This window comes from Magnolia sinica, chromosome 14, assembly GCF_029962835.1.
Source record: "Magnolia sinica isolate HGM2019 chromosome 14, MsV1, whole genome shotgun sequence".
Taxonomy (NCBI): Eukaryota; Viridiplantae; Streptophyta; class Magnoliopsida; order Magnoliales; family Magnoliaceae; genus Magnolia; species Magnolia sinica.
Genome location: NC_080586.1, coordinates 3,511,814 through 3,532,608, shown reverse-complemented (window position 1 = coordinate 3,532,608; position 20,795 = coordinate 3,511,814). Strand labels below are relative to the sequence as shown.

The window sequence follows — 20,795 nt, the reverse complement described above, 5'->3', positions numbered from 1 at the left end:
TGTTTCGACCCCGTATCGCGTAACGATGTCAGCCGTTACCGTTACGTATCGGCCAATACGGCCGGTATCGTAACGGATACAAGACACCCTGACTACCACTACAACATGAAACTACGAGAGAGGTTGTTGTGTTCAGAAGGAAGGAAAAAAGCACAGAGAACCTGCTAAACTCGATGACAATCGGTCAGCATGCATAAGTTGACAAGCAAAGGACCCACTTTATGAGTGGGTTAAGACAAATGACTTGGACAATTCAAATGGGCGACCAAAGCCGCATGTGGCAGAAGCAGCGTCACAGGGGATCGATGTTGACGCTCATATACAGGTAGGGCTGTTCATGAGTCGAGTCAGCTCGAAAAACTCGCTCGACTCAGCTCGAATCAGCTCGGATTGACTTGGCTTGAATGGCCGATTCGGGCCAAGTCAAGCTAATTTTTGGAAGCTCGAGTTGAGTTTGAGCCGAGTTCGAACATGGGGCATTTCAACTCGACTCGACTCGAAGCTTGAACTCGAGCTCGACTCAGCTCGATTAATAAGTATATTAATAAATATTATATATATATATTATGTGCACTTTTTTTGTGATGTTATGATTTATAAGTGTATTAATGTCTTTTTTAACAATCCCTAAAGTTTCATTGAAAAATTCGATCAATTTCCCAATGTTTCCCCGTATTTCCCAAAAATAGCAATACATTACGTGATACAACCGATATATATCCATATCTCAAGGTACAATACATTACACGCTAATGATACGGAAAACATTGTATTAAAGCAACTAAGATGACTAATCCTTTGTTTAATGCTATTTCATATAGGATGCCATGATGCACCATGGGTCTTCCCAAAATTGTATTTGTGTGTCATCTCCTATCACATAAGATACACCTTTGTGAAAATCCTAGCATGTTCCATTATTGCTTTCCAAACCTTTGATGCCCTATACAAGACCGAATCTTGGGTGAACCATCCACCTTCTTGTGTGCCATGTTTGTCCCCTATTACTTGCTTCCATAGAGAATTTTCCTAGTATCACAATCTCCATAAACACAGAGAGAGAATAATTCATGAAGGATAGGTCTTTAATGCTCATGAGATTGGTACCTTGATCAACAGACGAAGCAAGGATTGATCTTAACGCACTAAAGTTCCCTATGTGAGTTCTTCTCATTTAGGGTGCGTTTGATTTTTAAGAGCTTGTGTAAATACCCTTGAAATGGGTAATTATTACCATTTCACCCGTTTGAAAATGCATGGAAATTTCTACATTGGGAACTAGTTCCAAAGAGCTATTTAAATATGTGGACCCCAAGGTAATGTATATGGTATATCCATTCCGTCCATCCGTATTACCACAATATTTTGATGCATTAGCCAAAAAATGAGGATGATCAAACACTCAAATGGCCCACACCAAAAGAAACAGTGGCCCTAAGATGTTTTTAATGGTAAGTGTTTGATTCCCTTTTTCCCATGGAGTGGTCCACTTAAGCTTTCGATATACCTCATTTTCTGGCTCATGCCGTAAATTCATTAGGCATAATAGATGAGCGGTATGGATAAGCGACATGCATCATGGTGGGACCCACAAATATGTTGTGGCGTTCTTGATTTTTGCGTCAAAAAAGCAGTGGTCGAATCAAACATTGGAAAGAGGGATGTAAATACGAGAAGAAATAATCACTGCCTATTTACATGGTATTTACCATTGACTTGAAAAATCAAACAAGCCCTTAAAATTATTCATCACTAGTTTTCCCATGCATAATAAACCATTGGTTTCCTTCCTGAGTGCACTGAAAACAAAATGAGCATTGCTTGCTAAAATGCAGCATGAAGATGATAAAGTGCAATCCCTGAGACTCATTCCATACAATATGGTGCTTTTAGAATATGATAAACATGATATGTTTTTTTTTTCTATAAGGAAATTGTCATAATCAAATCCATCATAACAATGTGAAACGGGATAATCATTGCTAATAGGTGAAGTCCAGTATACAAGCTAGAAGATTTGGCCACGTAAGAAATTCTTCCCACTCTTGATAACTTGTTTTCAGGGTTCTTCTGCTTATGTACTCAATGAATAATAAAAGGAGAAAATTCTGTATATTGTGGAAAGAAGAAGAAGAAGAAAATTACCTCTTTAACCTCTCTGTAATGAACAAGAACAATGTGCTCTAACTGCCTGTAAAAGGTAACAATAAGAACAAACAAATAAGAATCATCATGCAGGCTATGAGTAGAATAAGATACTACTGGGACTGGGTAATAAAAAGAAAACATGGTGCAATGAAATACAAGTGTCCAAGTAAAGGGAAAGGGAAATGGAAGTGTCATCATCATAACATTGCACCAGCTATTGGGTCAGCTTGAGGAATCCTGTTTAGCCAAAATTTGCTGAGGCCTTATCTTCAGCAAGGGGCTGTTCGGATTTGTGGAAAGGAATACTGGGGAAGTTCTATTTCCGTGGGAATGTTGTTTCCCCATTCATCAGCATTTTTTCCCCTTGGAAAATCCATTTCCATCCCACAGATGCTATCGAGGAATGCTGGATGAAGCACAAGGAAATGGGAAGTGAAAATGAAAGCATCATCATAACCTTGCCCGAGCTATTGGGTCAGCTTTAGGAATCCTGTTTCGCCAAAAAATTCTAAGGCCTTACCTTCAGCAAAGAATTGTTTAGATTCATGGCACGGAGAACAGGGGAAATTCCAGGTCTTTCCATTTGTTAGGGAATGAACACAATGGACGCCAAATGCTCAGCAACTTGGATCTCATACAAGCATGCCACATTGGAACATTAAGACGAGGAAACCTCGCAAATTGACTCACTCAAGCTCAATACAATATAACGGGTCGGGACATAAGACTGTCTCCTGATGCGTTGGGCCAAATGGTGATCTGATAGCCCCTAGTGTGGTTGTTAAACACCCAAAACTCTTCCAGATTGGAAGATCCCAGCCATCCATTCTTTGGCCTTTTGATACATTGGCCTGTTTATAGGTCAATCTGGACCAACCATTTGAAGCATTGTCGTCTAGTCTTCTTGTTTTAGTCACTTTTATTATGCAGCAGCCAACAGAAAAAGAAAACAAAGAGAACCCAAACAAGGGCAAGACAACAAAAAAGAAAGAACCAAACAGGAGCCAACAAGCTCTTTGGAATGAGGAAAAAAAAAATTTTTGACAGAAACACAATTCGGCAATAATAAGAACGAGAGGCAAATATTCAGGTCCGTACCATGGCATGAGGTAAAGGTGTTTATGAGTGTGAACAAACTATGGATTCTTCAGAACACTTTGAAGTGACACTGTTCACACTTTATATAATACTAGGTTGTTGATAACATGTAAGGACAGCTTTTGAGTATGGGTTTCCAATTAGACAAGAATTTAAAAGATTCCCAGGCATATTATGTTTGAAACACTGCATGGCCAACCAATGTTGGAAGACACAGCAGTCAATACTAGTCGACTTTATGGTAGGCAACTCGTACATCCCCAAGAAGGCTCAGGCAACATTTTATTGCATTGACTAGATCAAATGATATATTTCCCTAAAATCAAATGATATATATATATATATATATCATCTTGCATACAAACAAGTACAATCCAACCACAAATTTGGTAACCCAAAATACCCGATATGTACTCATGCCGCATCTTCGCATGTAACAATGCAATGTACACAGTAAAAGTACAATAAGATGGGAATAATGCTCACCCATCAAGCATCCAATAACTTCGCCTCTGGAAATTCTCATTGTCCTCGCCATGGGCATAATAGCAATGAAGAACATCCACACTGCCAGACTATATAAACAGATGAAATTAAGAAAATAAATCAATATAAATTTAAATGCAGCAAAAGTGCAAAACATAATCGTCCAAAACTCAGATAGAAAGAGTCTCTGTCACCAATTACCAATATAAGAAACTCATGACTGAATGCACCAGCAAGCAGTCCTCAGTGAAGTGATACCTTGAGCACAAGTTTCTGTCTGATAACTTCACCATACAAATGAACCTCTAAAGCCCAAATTCATGAAGAGACAAGTGCTTGACTTGCACCAAGATATTGCATAAGGTCAATGGAAGCATGTATATCCTCAAAAAATAAGTTTTTAAAAAAAAAAGTTGATTATTTTATTGATTAAAACGAGGACAAGGCAATGCCAAAAAGATTACAAAACATCCTGCACAATACAAAAGCCCACTAAATACAGCAGCACCCCCCAAGAGTGCAATAGTGGCCCACAAAACAAAGAGACCACCTGATTAGAATGATGCCCAAAACCACAATGATATCCACAAAGAAATAAGTTTTCACTATTGAAATATAAGAATAATTTGCAAATAAAAGAATGACAGCAGACCTTTAGTTTCTCATGAGCTTCCCGGACAGTTTTCCCATCTCTCTTCTTCCTCCAACGGTGGCCGTCTTTTCGGAAATATCGAAGTGCTTTTCGATCAAACAAGAACAAAGAACCACCTAGGAAAACCAATAAATAAATAAATAAATAAACTTTTCTCAGACAATGTTTTAAATATTGACGATATCAACCAATATATCCCACGATATATCTTGTACCCCACCTGTGCAATACGAAACACACAAGTAGTGCCGATATATCCCACATGTTCAATCTAGTGAGCATTTTCAATTTCCAGTCCATTTTCTTGTTGAAATTATTTTAAATCAGTGTCAAATGGTTACAAATCCATTGGTTCTTCATGTTTTGCATGAAAAATCATGGAGTTTGAGCTTTGATTTCGATATCCATTGGTTCTTTATGTTCTCAATGTTTTTTTTTCAAATTTTTTCTTCAACCAGCTGTCAATTGAGACTAGTTTCGAAATATTTAGGAGTATTTGATGAAATGATCATCACATTACACTCTAATTTCAAAATTTGAGTGTAGGTGGTCCAATTTGGGAAATTTTGGCGAAAATTCAAAGTTTCCCCAATTTCTCCCAAATTGCTTGCAATGTTGCACTCCAAACATGAAATCAAACATCTATGAGGACTGATATACTGATTTGTTAAGCCCATGCCAATTTTCAAAAAATAAAAATCATTTTTAAATTAAAAATCAATAAAATATTATTGTTATTTTTTAAAATTTCCCTTCAAATAACTGTCAATTGAGACTAATTTCGAGGTATTTAGGAGTGTTTAATGAAATGATCATCACATATACTCTAGATGTTATCCATTCAATTTGAATACAATTGCATTAGTTCAATCAGATAGTGCATAGCTTAGGACCTTATACAAAGGAAACCTATTATGTGCACTTCTTTTTTAAGATGTTATGATCTAAAAGTGTGTATTAAGGTCTTTTTTAACAATCCCTTAAGCTTCATTGAAAAATTCAACCAATTTCTCAATGTTTCCCCATGTTTCCCAAAAAGTGCGATACATTACCTGATACAAACAATATATCCCGTGCGATAACTGATACATATCTGCATCCCAAGGGTGCGATACCAATACTTCGAACACTGCTCTCAGACCATATTTGCACTTGAGAAAAGAAATTGTTTACTAGTCATTTAACAAAAAAGTCCAAGTGACTTTTGAGTAGAAAAACACACTTATAATATGAAGAGCATCTTTCTTCAAATAATAGAACTTTATCATTCACCAATCGATGGTCCAACAAATCTGAAGTGATAGAAAATTTTATTGAGGGACATCAGCTAGCCATTCAGGTGATGGGGAGCACATTTTTTAAGAATACTTCACCCATAATTATATGGAGAACATGAAAGGGGAATCATAGAACCTTTGGAGGGACATAAATGGAAAAGCTATTATAGAGAACTCTAATCCTACAAGAGTAAACTTCTTATGGATTGTAATTCTCAATTTCCTCAGTCCATGGTTGCATTACAGCCTATCCATCGATGGTAGGATCAACCAAATGAACAGTACAACTGGATCCGATCTCGTACATTAGTGCCATTTATATAGAATAGACTATAGAGGAAGATGTAAAACATGACTTGCAATGGATACTTTCCCTTTCCTGAAAGACATCCCAACGAGTGCACTACATGCCTGTTGTGGTTGTAATTACTGGCAACACTGCAAAAAGAAAAAAGAGAAAAAAGAAAAAGCAAAAGCAAAAACCAATGAAATTACAACCACCTTCGTTGACTTTATTTCAAAAAAAAAAGTAAAAAGAAAGGAAAAAGAAACGAAAGAAAAACGAACTGAGGAAACTAGCCAATATAACATTTTATAAAAATCTGACCCCTGAATTTTTTTAGTAATCCTACTTTCATGTGAAAAAAGACCAATTGAAGTGGCAGTTCTCTGGGGCATTTGGAGAGAGGATAGGTCGCTGCTTCCAAAACCCTTCCTCTTCTATTTCTAGAGTGGTGGCCTTGATCTCTCAGGACATTTCAGAGTGGTTGTTTCACATTTCAATGGCAGATCGTAGCATCATCTCTTCTATCTTTGGATTGTAATCCTCCAGGCTTGTTCAGGCCTGGCCTCTGGAGTTGTGGCCGTTGTCCTGTATTTGGTTCTGTTTTCTCCACTGTGTCTTTCTTCTTTTTTCTTTTTTCCTTTGGCATTTTTGTATGTTTTTCCTTTTCTTTGCCTTTAGCATTTTTCTTAATAATGTTTTCAATCATTTTATTAAAAAAAAAAGACCTATTGAAGTGGAGGGTTTCTTCAAACAACAAGGAGCTGAGATACCTATTCAACCAAAAAAAATTGAGCTTGTTTCTCATCTCTTCTTGAAACCTTCTTACATCCGTGTACCTTCTTTGTAACTCAGCCATAACCTGTTCATTTCTGGCTGGAATCACGCATCTCAATCTCATTGAATAAAAATACGATAAGCTAATCCACCAGTAAAAACTACCAAGGTGTTTCTATGTCATTTTGCACCAAAGGGGATTATCACAATGAAAAGGTTACTGCCCAGCACCACCAGCCTGAAGGGTTAGGATTCCCTTTTCTAATCAATTTAGTTCCCGTGCCACAATGAGCAATGGATTCCAAATGCTCAACGCACAAACAAGATGAGAATTCCTCATATAGAGTCGCACGGATTGGAGATGGGCCTTCTTATGGAGACACTTGTAAATACTAGTAGAACTCTCTCCACAAGCTGTATCACATCTTTGATGAGAAGTAAACATTTTCTTGAGTACAGTTCTCCACTAATTAGTTTCTATTTTTTCCATCTTGATGGGTTTCCATGCCATCCTATATTTGTTGGTGTTTTGCACATTTTCCTTTTTTTTTCTTTTTTTTCTTTTTTCTTTTTTATTTAAATCATATATGTTTATGTTTTTTTTTTTGTTTTTTTTTTTTTTGAAAGGTGATGAGATTTTATTTAAAAGAATTCAAGGGGCCAGAAAACACCCATGCAAGACGGAAATCAATAGAGTAGCATAACAATTAGCAAATGGCTTAAGAGACAAGAGCCAAGATGTTCAGCTTTGCTCTCCAAAACACCTCACCAGGGAGATAGAGAAGGTTGCAAAAGCACCTCTCATTGTGTTGCACCCAAATTGACAAACACCTCACCAAGAAGTAAGCATACTAAAAGAGAGGATACGCAACATTCTCACTCTAGGGCCAACTCCACTCCCATACCACCAAGAAAGAACGACCCTATAGATGGTGGCTAGAGCTAGGCATCAAGACGAGTCGGACCAGATTGGGTCCAACTCGACTCAGTCCGAAATTTCCATGGCTTGACCTGAACTCGATGCAATCCGAGACCATGTCCGGTTCATCTGACTCGATCCAATCCAGTGCAGTGCTGGCCTGATCCAATCCGAGTCCGACTCGGTCAGGAAAACCAAGTCAGATCGGATTGGGTACGGTTTGGATCGGTCCTGATGTTTTTTTTTTTTGGAAAATTTTAAAAAAATTCTGGAAATTTTAAAAAAAATTCGGACCTGCTGGAAAGAATTGATCCCAAATTGCAGACCTGTGCATTTCTCATGCTAATGAAACATTCCCCAGGAGCTGCAAACCAAACCAAGCCACATCGAGATCCAGAGGCTGAGATTTGAAAGTGGCTGCAACAACATCGATGCCATCCGATTCAACGAACGAGGTCTGGTTTAAGATCTCTCCAGCACAGAGGTTCCATAGGATTTTAAGAGGGAGAGATATTAGATACAGCGAGTGAGAGAGGAGAGAGAGGAGGGGCCGAGCCAGATCGAGATGGGTGCGGTGCCCGTTCGGGTAGGGAAAGAGAGAAAATATTAGGGATTTAGGGTTCAGGTGAGGGTAGTTGCTGCCGGGTAGGTAAAAAGTAAAATAAATTAAATTAAAGACTACTTATATAGACTCGAACCGACCGGATCCAATCGGATCCCAAATCGGATCAGTCCGGATTGACCACTGATCCGAACTCGATCAGATGTACGGTCGAATCTAACTGGGGCAACTCGATCCGACCCGATCCTAGCCTTCGGATCAGGTCGGATCCGTCGGATTGGTCCGGTTTCTGCCCAGCTCTAATGGTGGCATCACCCAAATACATTAGAAGAGGTCGAAAAAATGGTTCAAACTTCTCTCGCAAATATCTTATAATTAGGCAACCATGAACCATCATTTTATATAGTTATATATATATATATATATATATATATATATATATATATATATATATATATATATATATTCTAATCAATCACCTTGTGTGGGGAGCTTAGTAGGCCCCACCATGATGTGTCAGACATCCACCCCATCAATCAAATGCCCGCCTAAAAATCAAGCCTATCCATGACTTAGGTGGGCCACACCCCAACAACAGTTGAGAGTGGATGCCCACCCATTGAAACATTCTGACTGTCTATGGGGCCCATTGAGATGAAGTTCAGAAATCTGGCCCATCTATTGTGTGTGTCCCACTTGGATGAGGGGTCACACCAAATTTCAGGCCACTCCAAAAACTTAGGTGGGCCGCGCCAATTACTTCTAGATCTTTTAGGGCATGTTTGGGGCATGGCAATGGGAAGGATTAGGTGGGATGGGATTCAAAAAACATAAATATTACCCTTGGCAGGGATTGTCCCCTATTAACATGGGATAAGCTTAATTCCATGCTTTGTTTGTAATACGGTGGTACATTGAATGGATATACCCACCATCATTTGAAACTATTGAGAATAACACACGTGTTATATCTAAACCATTCATTTGTTTTGTAACCTCATTTTATGGCATGGGCTTAAAAATGAGGCAGATCCAAAACTTATGTGGCCCCAAAGAAGTTTTCAACGGTAAGTATTCAATCCCCGTTGCTTTCTATGGTGGGGTCCACTTCAGCTTTAGATCTGCCTGATTTTTTTGGCCCATGCTCTAAAATGATCTCGAAAAATGGGTGGACAGTATGGATATAGCCCACACATCATGGTGGGACCTACACAACTTGCTAATATTGAGTGAAATTGGCACGGAACCCAATGTAATTCCATCTGATCTAATTCCAAGCTTTTCCATTCTTCCCAAACATGGAGTGGAATTGGCACAGGACCAAATGTAATTCCATCCCACCTAAGCCCATCTAATACCATGCGCCAAACATGCCCTTAGGCATGATTTCAGATGGTGTGACCCCCCTAAGTTCCGAATATGGCTGATTTTTGGGACATCCCATTACAAAGAGAGGACCCACCGAAAGCACACAGTAGATGTACGACACACATGAGGTCAACCTCTGTGGATCCCGATATGATTAGTGTCGGACATCCACCCCGTAAATAATATGAACCTTCCATGGTGGGTGATGGGCCTAAAAATCATGCCAATCCATGACTTAGGTGGGCAATGCCACAGCCAACAGTTAAGAGTAGATGCTTGCCCATTGAAGTTTTCTTGATTGCACTACTTTAAATAGCCTATAGAGTATTGCGTAATGTTCAACCCTTTATAACGTGTAGCCTAAGTGATGAGGACATCAGAGCACCCTTTAGGGTCTACCAGAGGAGGAGATCATCACTAGTTTCCCAATGGATGGATGACCACTAAGTAGGCCCAAGTAGACCATTTTGAAGACCCCATATGCATTTGATGCATCTTCGAAAACCCCACACTAGGAAGATGTTTGTGGGTTGCATTCTTGAGGGGTCTGGACTGTTGGATCAAGTGCTCGCATCAAACGGACTGTTGGATCATGCAGATGGGCCTTTTAACCACTCTTGATTGTGGTCCATCTTGATCGTGGACCACCCCATTGGCCATGAAGAGTTTAGGATAGTTTAGATTTATTTGTTTTGAGTAATTTTTTTCATTTATTTTATTAATTTTGGACGATTTTTATGTTTTACTTGATATAGGTTTTTTTTTTAATGAGAATTCTTTCTTGGAGGAGGTTTTTTTGTCAAAGCAAAGAAATAGGGGCTGGGGGGAGGGAGTGTGGAGCCCTAATGTCATTATTTTAAAAAAAAGAACTTTGTGTTTTCTCTTCTTCATGTGATTTGGAGCTTGGGTATGGAGTGATTCCATTTCCCATTCAACGAAAGTGCAAGGCTTCCATCTATCATCTTCATTCTCTCTTCTTTTCTATCCACAAAGAGGTATTTTCTCAAAAACTTCATCTTTCTTCTTCCCTTCCCATCCAAAACCATCACAATCATCTTCTTCTTTAACTTTTCAGCATCCAACTTCAACCCTAACCGAACCCAACCATTGAGGACCCCAAAACCCTAGCCAACGACCCACACATGTGACTGTACAACCACACATGCGAGCCCCTAGGCTGACCATACGAACAGCCCCTCAATCCCTTGATTTTCCCTTGCTTACCCCATCAAAACCCCTTGATTCCCCATCCCTAAACCCTATATCCCAAATTTTCTATTTTTTCAATTTCTAAAAACCCTAATTCCAAAATTTCCAAACCCTAGAATCTTAATTTTCCTAATTAACCTAAAACCCCAAACCTCCTACCACTCAAATCCATTACTCCCCTCAAGTAATACCCAAGCCCCAAAGTCCCTTAGCCAATTAAACCATCTAAGCCTTAATTTCACATTTTCCCCAAATTCCTTAAACCCTTGGTTAGCCTACATTCTAATCGAGCAAATCCTCGGTAGTAATAGTCCTTCCTTTTGAAATAGACTTATTCCTATTCTATTTGGGTGTTCTTACATCCATTAAATCCTAATTTCTAATATTTAATGATCATGTATGGCGTAGTTTCTTGATTGTGTCCTACACTATTCATAGTTTCGTGTTAGATTATTGAGATATTTGATGATTTTAGCGTGATTTATGATTTTGATTATCTAATTTAATTTGCCGATTGATCTCACTTCACCATTTATCCATATGCATGTGTCCTGCATCACTAACATACACGATACTTCTACTTTTTTAATTAAAAATTTAAGGAAAATATGATAGAGATTAAATAGTGAGAATAAATGTTAAAAAAATGTCCAAAAATTTTATTAGTTTTTTCCAGTAAAAGCATGTACAAACCGTCCTCAAAGTCACTTTCTCTTTCCCTTCTGACACCTCTCTCTCTCTCTCTCTCTCTCTCTCTCTCTCTCTAGTTTACTAAAATAAAAATTCGCAAGTCACAAACTCACACACAATAGATGACAAATAGCATACTAACATTTAAGTTTATCTATAGAAAGCAACGGACAACCACATGATAGCAAAATAGGAGAATAGAAAACAATGGACAACCACATGATAGCCAAACCAGATCATAGAAAACAATGGACGGCCACAACCAGAGCTGGGCAGAAACCGGACCGATCCAACTTGATTGAATCGAGTTGGCCCAATCAGATCCGACCGTACATCGGATCAAGTTTGGATCAGTGGTCAATCCGGACTGATCCGTTCCGATCCAGTCGGGTCTATATTAGTGTTTTTTTTTTTTTGTACCTACCCGGCAGCAGCTACCCTCACCCTCACCCTAAATCCCTAATCTTTTCTCTCTTTCTCTACCCGAACGAGCGCCGCACCCATCTCGATCCGGCTCGGCCCCTCCTCTCTCTCTCCTTTCTCACTTCCTGTATCCAATATATCTCTCTTAATATCCTACAAAACCTCTGTGCTAGAAAAATCTTAAAGTAGACCTCGTTCGTTGAATCGGATGGCATCGATGTTGTTGCAGCCACTTTCAAATCTCAGCCTCTGGATCTCGACGTGGCTCGGTTTGGTCTGCAGCTCCTAGGGAATGTTTCATTAGCAGGAGAAATGCACAGGTCTGCAGTTTGGGATCGGTTCTTTCCATAAGGGTTCAAGGAGATTGCGCAGGTCCAAATTTTCTTTAAAATTTTCGAAAAAAAAAAAAAAATCAAGACCGATCCGACTCAGTTTCCCTGACCAAGTCAAACTCGGATCAGATCAGGCCAGTTGTGCACCAGATCGGATCGATTCAGATGACCCGAACTAGGTCCCGGATTGGATCAAGTTCAGGTCATGCCATGGAAATTTCGAACTGAGTCGAGTTGGACCCAATCTGGTCCGACTCAACTCGATGCCCAACTCTAGCCACAACATAGAAAAATGGATCCACCATACTGGAAAACAACGCAAGAGAGGTCCTTTTGTTGTTGAGCGATGGGCCACACCATAAAAACAATGGCCAACTGTGAGCCACCTAAAAAAACAAGCCTATGCAACTATCATGCAGGCCACGCCATAGAAAACATGGCAAAAAAAATAATAATAACCATTGCATGGCGTTGCCATACACATACATTACATAACAACCGGCTAAAACACAGCAAGCTCATGAAACCAAAAAAAAAAAAAAAAATTTGCATAACCCGTATCCTACAACATTGCCTAGCAACCAGCCTCCTAAAATGGGAAAAAATTTAAAGAAAAAAAAAAAATCTCAAAAGAATCCATGAATCTTCATCCAAAACGACAAAGAACTCGTTAAAAGATATTAACAGGCAAGAACATACCTCTATCAAGCTCAACAAGAGATTCAATCAATAATAATTTATTTAAAAATTTTAAAAAAAAAACTAAATTTTTGAGTTTCGTAGCCATACATATGTGAAAATGGGGAAATCTTTTTTTCTTCCTTCTTTTTCGCTCCAATGCTCTTGAAAATACAACATATGGACCTTCTTGCAGGGTCAATTGATCGACCAAAATCTCATCTTCAATGGCTTTGTGGATTGAGAGAATCAAAAATGAAGATTTGGGGGCCAGAGGAGTACGTGCGTCAAGTATTAGGTTTGCTTCGAAACCCTCAAGGTTTAAGATATTTTATTAAAATGTGAGTTCTACACTAATTACAAATATAATCATAAGTCCTCAGCCGTGCATGTGGAGGCCCATTCATAGATGGTTAAGATTGTTTGATATGGGTACATGTACAAATATTATCCATCTACAGTAGGACCCCCTATTTGGATGGTTTGGATAGCTCTACATCATTGCCACGTGTAAGAAGGATGGGTCACAACAATTTTACAACAACAACAACCGAACTAACATCATTAAAATATCTTGTATAGCATACACTACATATTATACACACTACATAGGTTGTAGCATACGCTATGGCCCCTATAGTGTACGCTACCAAAGTGTTGTTTTGGTGCGCTACGTAGCATTGGAGTGTACACTACGGACGCTATTCACAACACTGCCTAATTGTTTATAGGGCCCATTGAGATGAGGCTCAGGCATCCAGCCAATCCATTGTGTCCCGTTAGGATGAGGGGTCACACCAAATTTCAGGCCATTCCAAACTCAAGTGGGTCCCACCAAATGCTTTTGGATGTTTCAGGCATGATTTCACATGGGCTCAGATGGTGTGACCCACTTGAGTTCCGGATAAGGCTGATTTTTAACACATCCCATAACCTAGAGGGGATCCACCAAATGTGTAGTGTCGAATCTCCCATGATATGTGTGTGTGCGTGCGTGAGAGAGAGTAGGTTCCAAGTCCAACCAGTTGGACCACTAAGTATAGACCAACCAATGGATAATATCCAACCTATTAAGTGCATGTGACATCCCACCCTTCCAATAGGTCAGTCCCACCAATAGATCGACCGTTTGCAGAATGGCTATCATAGCAATCTGGTGGGCGGTCTAGAGCGAAAGGAACAATAGATGCTTCAACAATTCTCAGTCTTCGGCAGCCACAGTGGGATCCAGGGCAAAGAATTTACTTATTGAATGGGCTGCTAATATATCCTCCCTCAAGGATTTTAATTTTATGTTCCTAGGACAGTAGTTGTTTTCTTTTCTCCTTTTTCTTTTCTTTATTTCTGCCATCTCGGCAGTCGCTGTCCTTCTTCTTTCTTTAATGAAATCCGTTACTTTAAAAAAAAAAAAAAAAAAAAAAGGTCAATCCGACCACGAGGATCATCTAATGCAAACATCATCCCTTTCTACTTATCAGGTGGGCAACACCATATAAAACAATTTCTAGCCATTAATAAATAGCAAAGCTCCTTTTCCTCCTTGGATTCCGGAAGATGATCTCTTGCTGAAGAATGTGGTTGAGGGTTTCCGGTGTCTTCCCTTCCTTAGAAACCCGACTGGATGAACTATGATTAAAGCGGTCAGTGCACATTCAGCGGATTTCGATCGCCGTAAGATAGGTAGCCCAGCAGAATCCGGCACCAGGAATCCCATCACAGAAGAGAACGAGGTGGACGATTTGGAACAACAACAATAGAGGGCAGTTTCATATCAATCGTAAGATGTTTCGTGCAAAAAGGGGAAAGGGAAGGTGGCCGATAGAAAGTTTAGGGAACTTGCGAGTTATCCAACCCTATTCGTCAAAGGTTACCCAGAAGGTTGGCTCCCTATCAATCTCTCGAGAGTGTTCGGACGTGCCAGAGCAGTTATGGATGTAATTATGCCAAGGGACAGTATAAACAAACATTACAGAGGCTTTGTGTTGGTCAGGATGAGTTCGGAGGACGAACTATCCAAGGCGGTTCAAATGCTACATGGCGAAAGATTCAGCGGGGTATCAATGCTAGTCCAAAGGGCAAGGTATCGTCTTGAACGAAAAGAGGAGCTCTCTGTATTACCAAAGCTTCCAAAAGTGATGTGAAACAGTATACCCAAGATCGTTCCCCTCGAAGACAAGGATACTCCTCTAAGGATGTGCTACTTAATCTTATAAGATCATCAAACACTCAAGATTCTCGGAAGCTCAGTTATCGAAAGAATAAAGAAAAGGAAAGGAAGAAACAGGATCCTGAAGGTGAGACTGAAAAGATAGGGATGGGGCGGGTGCTGCGGATCAATCAGGAAAGCCTGAATCAGTCAAGGAGGAAGTTGCTGGACTCGGTAGAGGTGATTACCAAAGAGGAAGTTTCGATCTCTCAAGTGCAGATATGGATTGATTATTGTTGTAGAATCCGGCCGGAAAACTACACCATCAAACCCATCAGTTACAACGAACTATTGATCAAGGTATGTCCAGGAATAAATTCGAACATTCTGATCATGGCAGGAGCGCTGCATTCAGACGGCCCAATAGCAAAAGTTCAGAGGTGGGACGAGTTCTCTATTTTTGATATGGAAGATGTATGGATTCTCATCTAGGCGATTCCTCTAGAACTATGGTACGATGAGTTCTTCATATCCACAACATCAATATTAGGATCATTCATAGAGCTAGATCCCAAGACGAAGATTGGAGAGGAGATGGCCGTCATCAGAGTTCGGGTGAGAAGAAGAAAGGGGAATCTTTTGCCGCCTCATATTCAAGTTATGGTGGACGACAAGATTCTAGAGCTACCGATCCAAAGGGAGGCGAAGGACGATATTGTTCCTAGGTGGGGCGATCTCTGGAGGATGAAGGAATCGGGCTACCCCCCATCAGAGTCAATGGCGAAGGTGGTGGTGCATGATGATGCATGTGCTCAGTGCTCCTCCGGAGCACCGAATCGAAACCCTTTTGCCCCAGCTGGCTTCCATGATGGGAGTGCTAGAGGTCAGTCAAATCGTCAGACGCATGGTGCGGTGCATGACGATGCACGTGTCTCCTGCTCCTTGGGAGTACCGATCCCTCTCTCTCCAACTATTTTCGATGGTGGCAGCGTCAGAGGAAAGTCTTTCTTAGAGACGCGTGGCGTTGATTTAGCCGCCTGTTGCTCGAGGCGGGAGGACAGAGATGTCATTCTCATCAACTCTTCCACTTGGCCCCACGTGAATCTGCCACGTCACTCTAGCCTCACGGCGATCTCAAGGGAGTCAAACGGTCCATGTTCACTCCATCAGAAGGGGTCACCTGGCTGCCTCGAAGGTGCTTTCGATGGACCGAGTGAGGGTGTTAAGGTAATTGGTGGCTCGGACTCAGATGCGGTTTTTGGTTTTGATGCTTCAGGCCAGGTGAACCCTTCGCGTCCTAATCTAAACCTCTTGCTTCAACCAGACCCAAGTTCCAAGTGTAGGTTGGTGTCAGTGGATCCAACATCGAAAGATGTCATACATGTCATTACTTCCCGCACAGGAGAGTCTGGTTCATCAGACCTCTCTACAATGAGATGGAAGATGTCTCCATCAATGCAAGTAAAGCAGATGGGGGTCTCTACGCAGTTTAGGACAAATTATATAAGAAAGCGGTTCAGTCCGTTCGATTCAAGCTTCCAGTCTCGCAAGGGCGTTGATGAGTTCGAGTTTGAGAATCAGTCCTGGAACTCGAAGAATCCAGCCTCTCCCGCCTCTCACCTATCTTCCCCAATTTCTTTTGGGGACGTGCTGTCAGATCAAGCCCTAATCACTCTTTTTAAGGGTGGAATCGGAGATGGAATTATAAAAGCAGAGTCGTTGCAGGTCCGAGTTGGAATATCTTCAGACCGGGAGGGAGAGAATGAAAAGAAGTTGGAAGATGAAGTTTGTAGGGCAAATCTGATCGACACCATCCAAAAGAAGAAATGGATCAGAGATGCTATAGGTCATGTTGGTAGGGCCATAGGGTTGTCTTTTGGGGATCGCCTGGAGGACTATATAGATTTGTTCCAATGTGTTGAAACCCGCAGAAGGCCTCTAACATCAACGAGATCTCCCAGAAATCGTCTTTCTAGATCTTACGGCAACAGAGAGTTACAATGACTTGCACTGAGTCCCGGCATGGCTGTCGAACTCAACACGGGACTTCAGGGTATTCGGGGCAGCTCTATTCCCCAATGAGGATTGTATCTTGGAATGTTAGGGGAGTGGGGTCAAAGAAGAAAAGAAGGCTTATTAAAGACTTCTGTGGGAAAAGAAATCCTGAAGTGATTTGTTTACAGGAAACAAAGGTTCAACAATTCAACGATAGGCTTATGGGATCGCTATGGAAGGGTAACAGATGCTAAATGGGTGGTCCTTGATGCCATTGGAAGTGCTGGAGGAATTCTGATGGCATGGAAATCGTCCCAATGGTCGCTAGAAAATAGTTGGATTGGCAATTTTTCGGTGTCGATTATTCTGAAAGATAAATTGTCTGCTTTTATGTGCCTCATTTCTTCAGTTTACGGTCCCACTCAAGAGGCCAGCAGAAAAGATTTCTGGGAAGAATTGAGTGCTATAAGACAAATTATCAGGTCCGTGTTGTTTTGTCGGATATTTTAATATGATCAACTATGCGGAAGAAAAATCCCATGGCAGAAAGGTCTCCCCGACGATGCGAGCCTTCTCGAGTTGGATCAACGATCAGGAACTAGTGGACCTCCCACTTCTTAGATCCAAGTTTACACGGACTAATGGGTTTGCGAACCCAATCTTCTCTAGATTGGACAGATTTTTGGTGTCTCCTGAGTGGATGGAATCGTTTCCTTTGGTCTCTCAGTCAGCTCTCCCGAGAACGTCTAATCACTGCCCGGTGATGTTAACAGAAGAGGAGTAAAATTAGGGTCCGAAACCATTTAGATTTGAAATCTCATGGATAAAGATAAAAGGATTTCTTCAATTGGTTACTAACTGGTGGGGTGGTCTTCAGGTGGAAGGTTTTGCAGGATTTAGATTATGCAGCAAATTCAAACTTCTAAAGGAAAAAATCAAGCAGTGGAAACAAAATGAGCTATGCAAAAGGGAGTTGGAAATGGAAGCGATTCTATCTGAGTTGCAATCAATTGATGTTGGAGCAGAAGATGGTCTCATGTCAACAGAAATCTTGTCTAGAAGAATTCAGATCATTCAGTCATTGTCAGCCAAGGTGCTTGAAAATGAAATTAGCTAGAAACAAAGAGCTCACGCGAAGTGGATAATGGAGGGTGACAAAAACACAAAATACTTTCCTAGCATAGCCAATATGCATGCCAGAAATAACAATATTACTAGTATTGTTGTGAATAAGACTATAAGAGTCGTATTAAAGATAAAGATAAAATAGCAGAAGAGGTTATCGCGTACTTCAGCTCCTTGCTTAAGGAAGAAGGATGGGATAGGCTAAGGTTGGATCATCTTCATATGAATAGTCTGTCAAAAGAAGATGCTAAAGGTCTCGAATCCACGTTTAGCCTGGAAGAAGTGAGGATTGTTGTGGATTCTCTAGGAGGAGATAAGGCTCTAGGACCAGATGGGTTCCCATTCGTATCTTTCAAGTTTTCTAGGACGTGATCAAAGATGATATTATGGAATTCTTCAAGGAATTTTATGATAGAGGCAGATTATCAAAAGGCCTTGGGGCCTCTTTTATAGCGTTAATTCCTAAAATATCAGGTGCGACTAAGTTCAAAGATTTCAGGCCGATTAGCCTTCTAGGTGGGCCGTATAAAATCTTGGCCAAAGTTTTGGTATCTCGCCTGAAGAAGGTTATAGGGAAGCTTATTTCAGGTAATCAAAGTGTGTTTATCCCAGGAAGGCAGATTGTCGATTGTGCTCTCATAGTGAATGAATGCTTGGACTCCGGCCATAAATCCAGATGGGAGAATGTTTCGGTTCAGCTCACTTCTTTATTCTTCTAAACGGGTCCCCGAAAGGATTCTTCAAAAGCTCAAGAGGTCTGCGACAAGGTGATCCATTGTCTCCGTTCCTCTTTCTCATAGTTGGGGAGGACTTATCCAGAATGTTACAAAAGAGCCAAAAAGTGGGCATTTTAAGTGGTATCAGAGTGAGAGGAATGTTCACCCCGATCTCTCATATTCAATATGCGGATGATACTCTCATATTTAGTGAAGCGGTCTCAGAAAAGGTGGACAATCGCGCACCACGATCCGAAGCTTCAAGGTTGTTTCGGGGTTGAGAGTCAATATGGAGAAATCTAAGATGTTTGTGATCAAGATGGAGGAAGAGGAGTTAACCAAATATGCGGAATATTTCGGGTGCTCTCCGGCTTCTTTTCCGACTACTTTTGTTGGCCTCCCTTTATGCCTAGGATCGCCTCCAAAGACCTCATGGGATAAGGTCATAGAGAGGTTTGAAAAATACCTTGCTAGATGGAAATGTAGATACTTGCCTCTGGGAGGTCGCCTCACTCTTATAAAGGCCGCCTCTCAAATCCGCCTCTATATTTCATGTCCTTATTCACATGCCCGGGCTCAGTTTTGGCTAAGATAGAAAAATTAAGACGGGATTTCCTATGGCATGGTAAGGAAGATAAGAAGAAATTCCATCTCGTTTACTAGAAACAAGTGTGTAAGCATTTTCAAAAAGGTGGAGCAAGGGTAAAAGATCTTAAGAAAATGAATCGAGCCCTCCTAGGGAAGTGGATCTGGAGACTAGGGACAGAAGGTGATAGTCTCTGGAATAAGGTCATCAAAAGTAAATACGACAGTTCAGAGGGTGGTTGGTGGACCAGGGATTCTTCCCTTTATAAGGCCTCGGCCCTTTGGAGGGGAATCTTATCTATGAAAAAGGAGGTTCTTAAAGGTGTTGGGTTTGATCTAGGAAAGGGAGAAAATATTCACTTTTGGGAAGATATATGGGTGTGAGACGTGCCCTTAAAAGAAGAATTCCCCAATATTTTCCTCCTCGCCCCTAATCAAGCTATCTCTATTGATAGTTGCTACTATATCACTGGTCGGAAAATAGAGTGGAATGTGGTGTGCAGAAGGAATCTCCATGATTGGGAGATAAATGAGTACGTGGATCTCCTTGAACGCATTTACAGAGCTAAGCCGGATCAACAATCTGCAGACAATTTAAGCTGGAGGTTGGAGAAGTCCAGCACGTTCTCGGTCAAATCGCTTTACAAATTGTTGGATAACATCTTGGTTCCCAAAGATGATCATCCGACAAATCACATATGGAAATATTCGGTCCCTCCAAAAATAACTGCCTTCGGTTGGTTGGTTGGAAAGAAGAAGATTCTCACGGTCAATAATTTGAGACGAAAGGGGATGATTATAGTTAATGTCTGCCTATATTGTATGAAGGAAGAAGAATCGGTCGACCACCTTCTTGTCCTTTGCCCCTATATCACCCGAATTTGGTCAAAATTTTTTTATCGATTCAAAATTAATTGGTGTTTATCTGGTTCGGCAGGCCATCTTCTAGAAGCATGGCATGGGGTCAGATTAGGCAAACAAAGGACTCGATTATGGAGAATGGCTATTCTTGCATTTTGGTGGTCGGTTTGGGAAGAAAGAAAAGGGAGATGCTTTAGGGATGTCTCCAATTCTGCAGAGGTTATAGCTAGTAAGGCAAAGCGGCTAATGATAGAATGGGTTGTTCATGTAACTCATCTTAAGGATTGTGATTTCATGTTTCTTGGAGGCTAGTTGAGTCTACTTCCTCAGCCGACTCTCTCTCCATTGTTATCTTTTTCTGTATTCCTTTCTTTCTCTTTAATATAAATCTCGTGATCTTTTCAAAAAAAAAAAGCAAAAAAGAAGTGTGATAAATGACTAGATTTTTTTTAAATCTTTTTACAG

At 40.6% G+C, this 20,795-nt stretch overlaps 1 protein-coding gene across 3 annotated transcripts in view; it reads right to left on the bottom strand.

Moving 5' to 3' along the window:
• LOC131225684 (calmodulin-binding transcription activator 1-like) overlaps positions 1-20,795 on the bottom strand; it is a 38,818-nt gene that overhangs the window by 13,556 nt on the left and 4,467 nt on the right. For all 3 annotated transcript variants that reach the window (XM_058221259.1, XM_058221258.1, XM_058221260.1), the window contains 3 exons: positions 4,385-4,500; positions 3,733-3,821; positions 2,146-2,191 (listed from right to left, as the gene is read on the bottom strand). In XM_058221259.1, the coding sequence (XP_058077242.1) occupies positions 2,146-2,191; positions 3,733-3,821; positions 4,385-4,500 (251 nt within the window). The remainder of the gene's footprint in view (positions 1-2,145; positions 2,192-3,732; positions 3,822-4,384; positions 4,501-20,795) is intronic.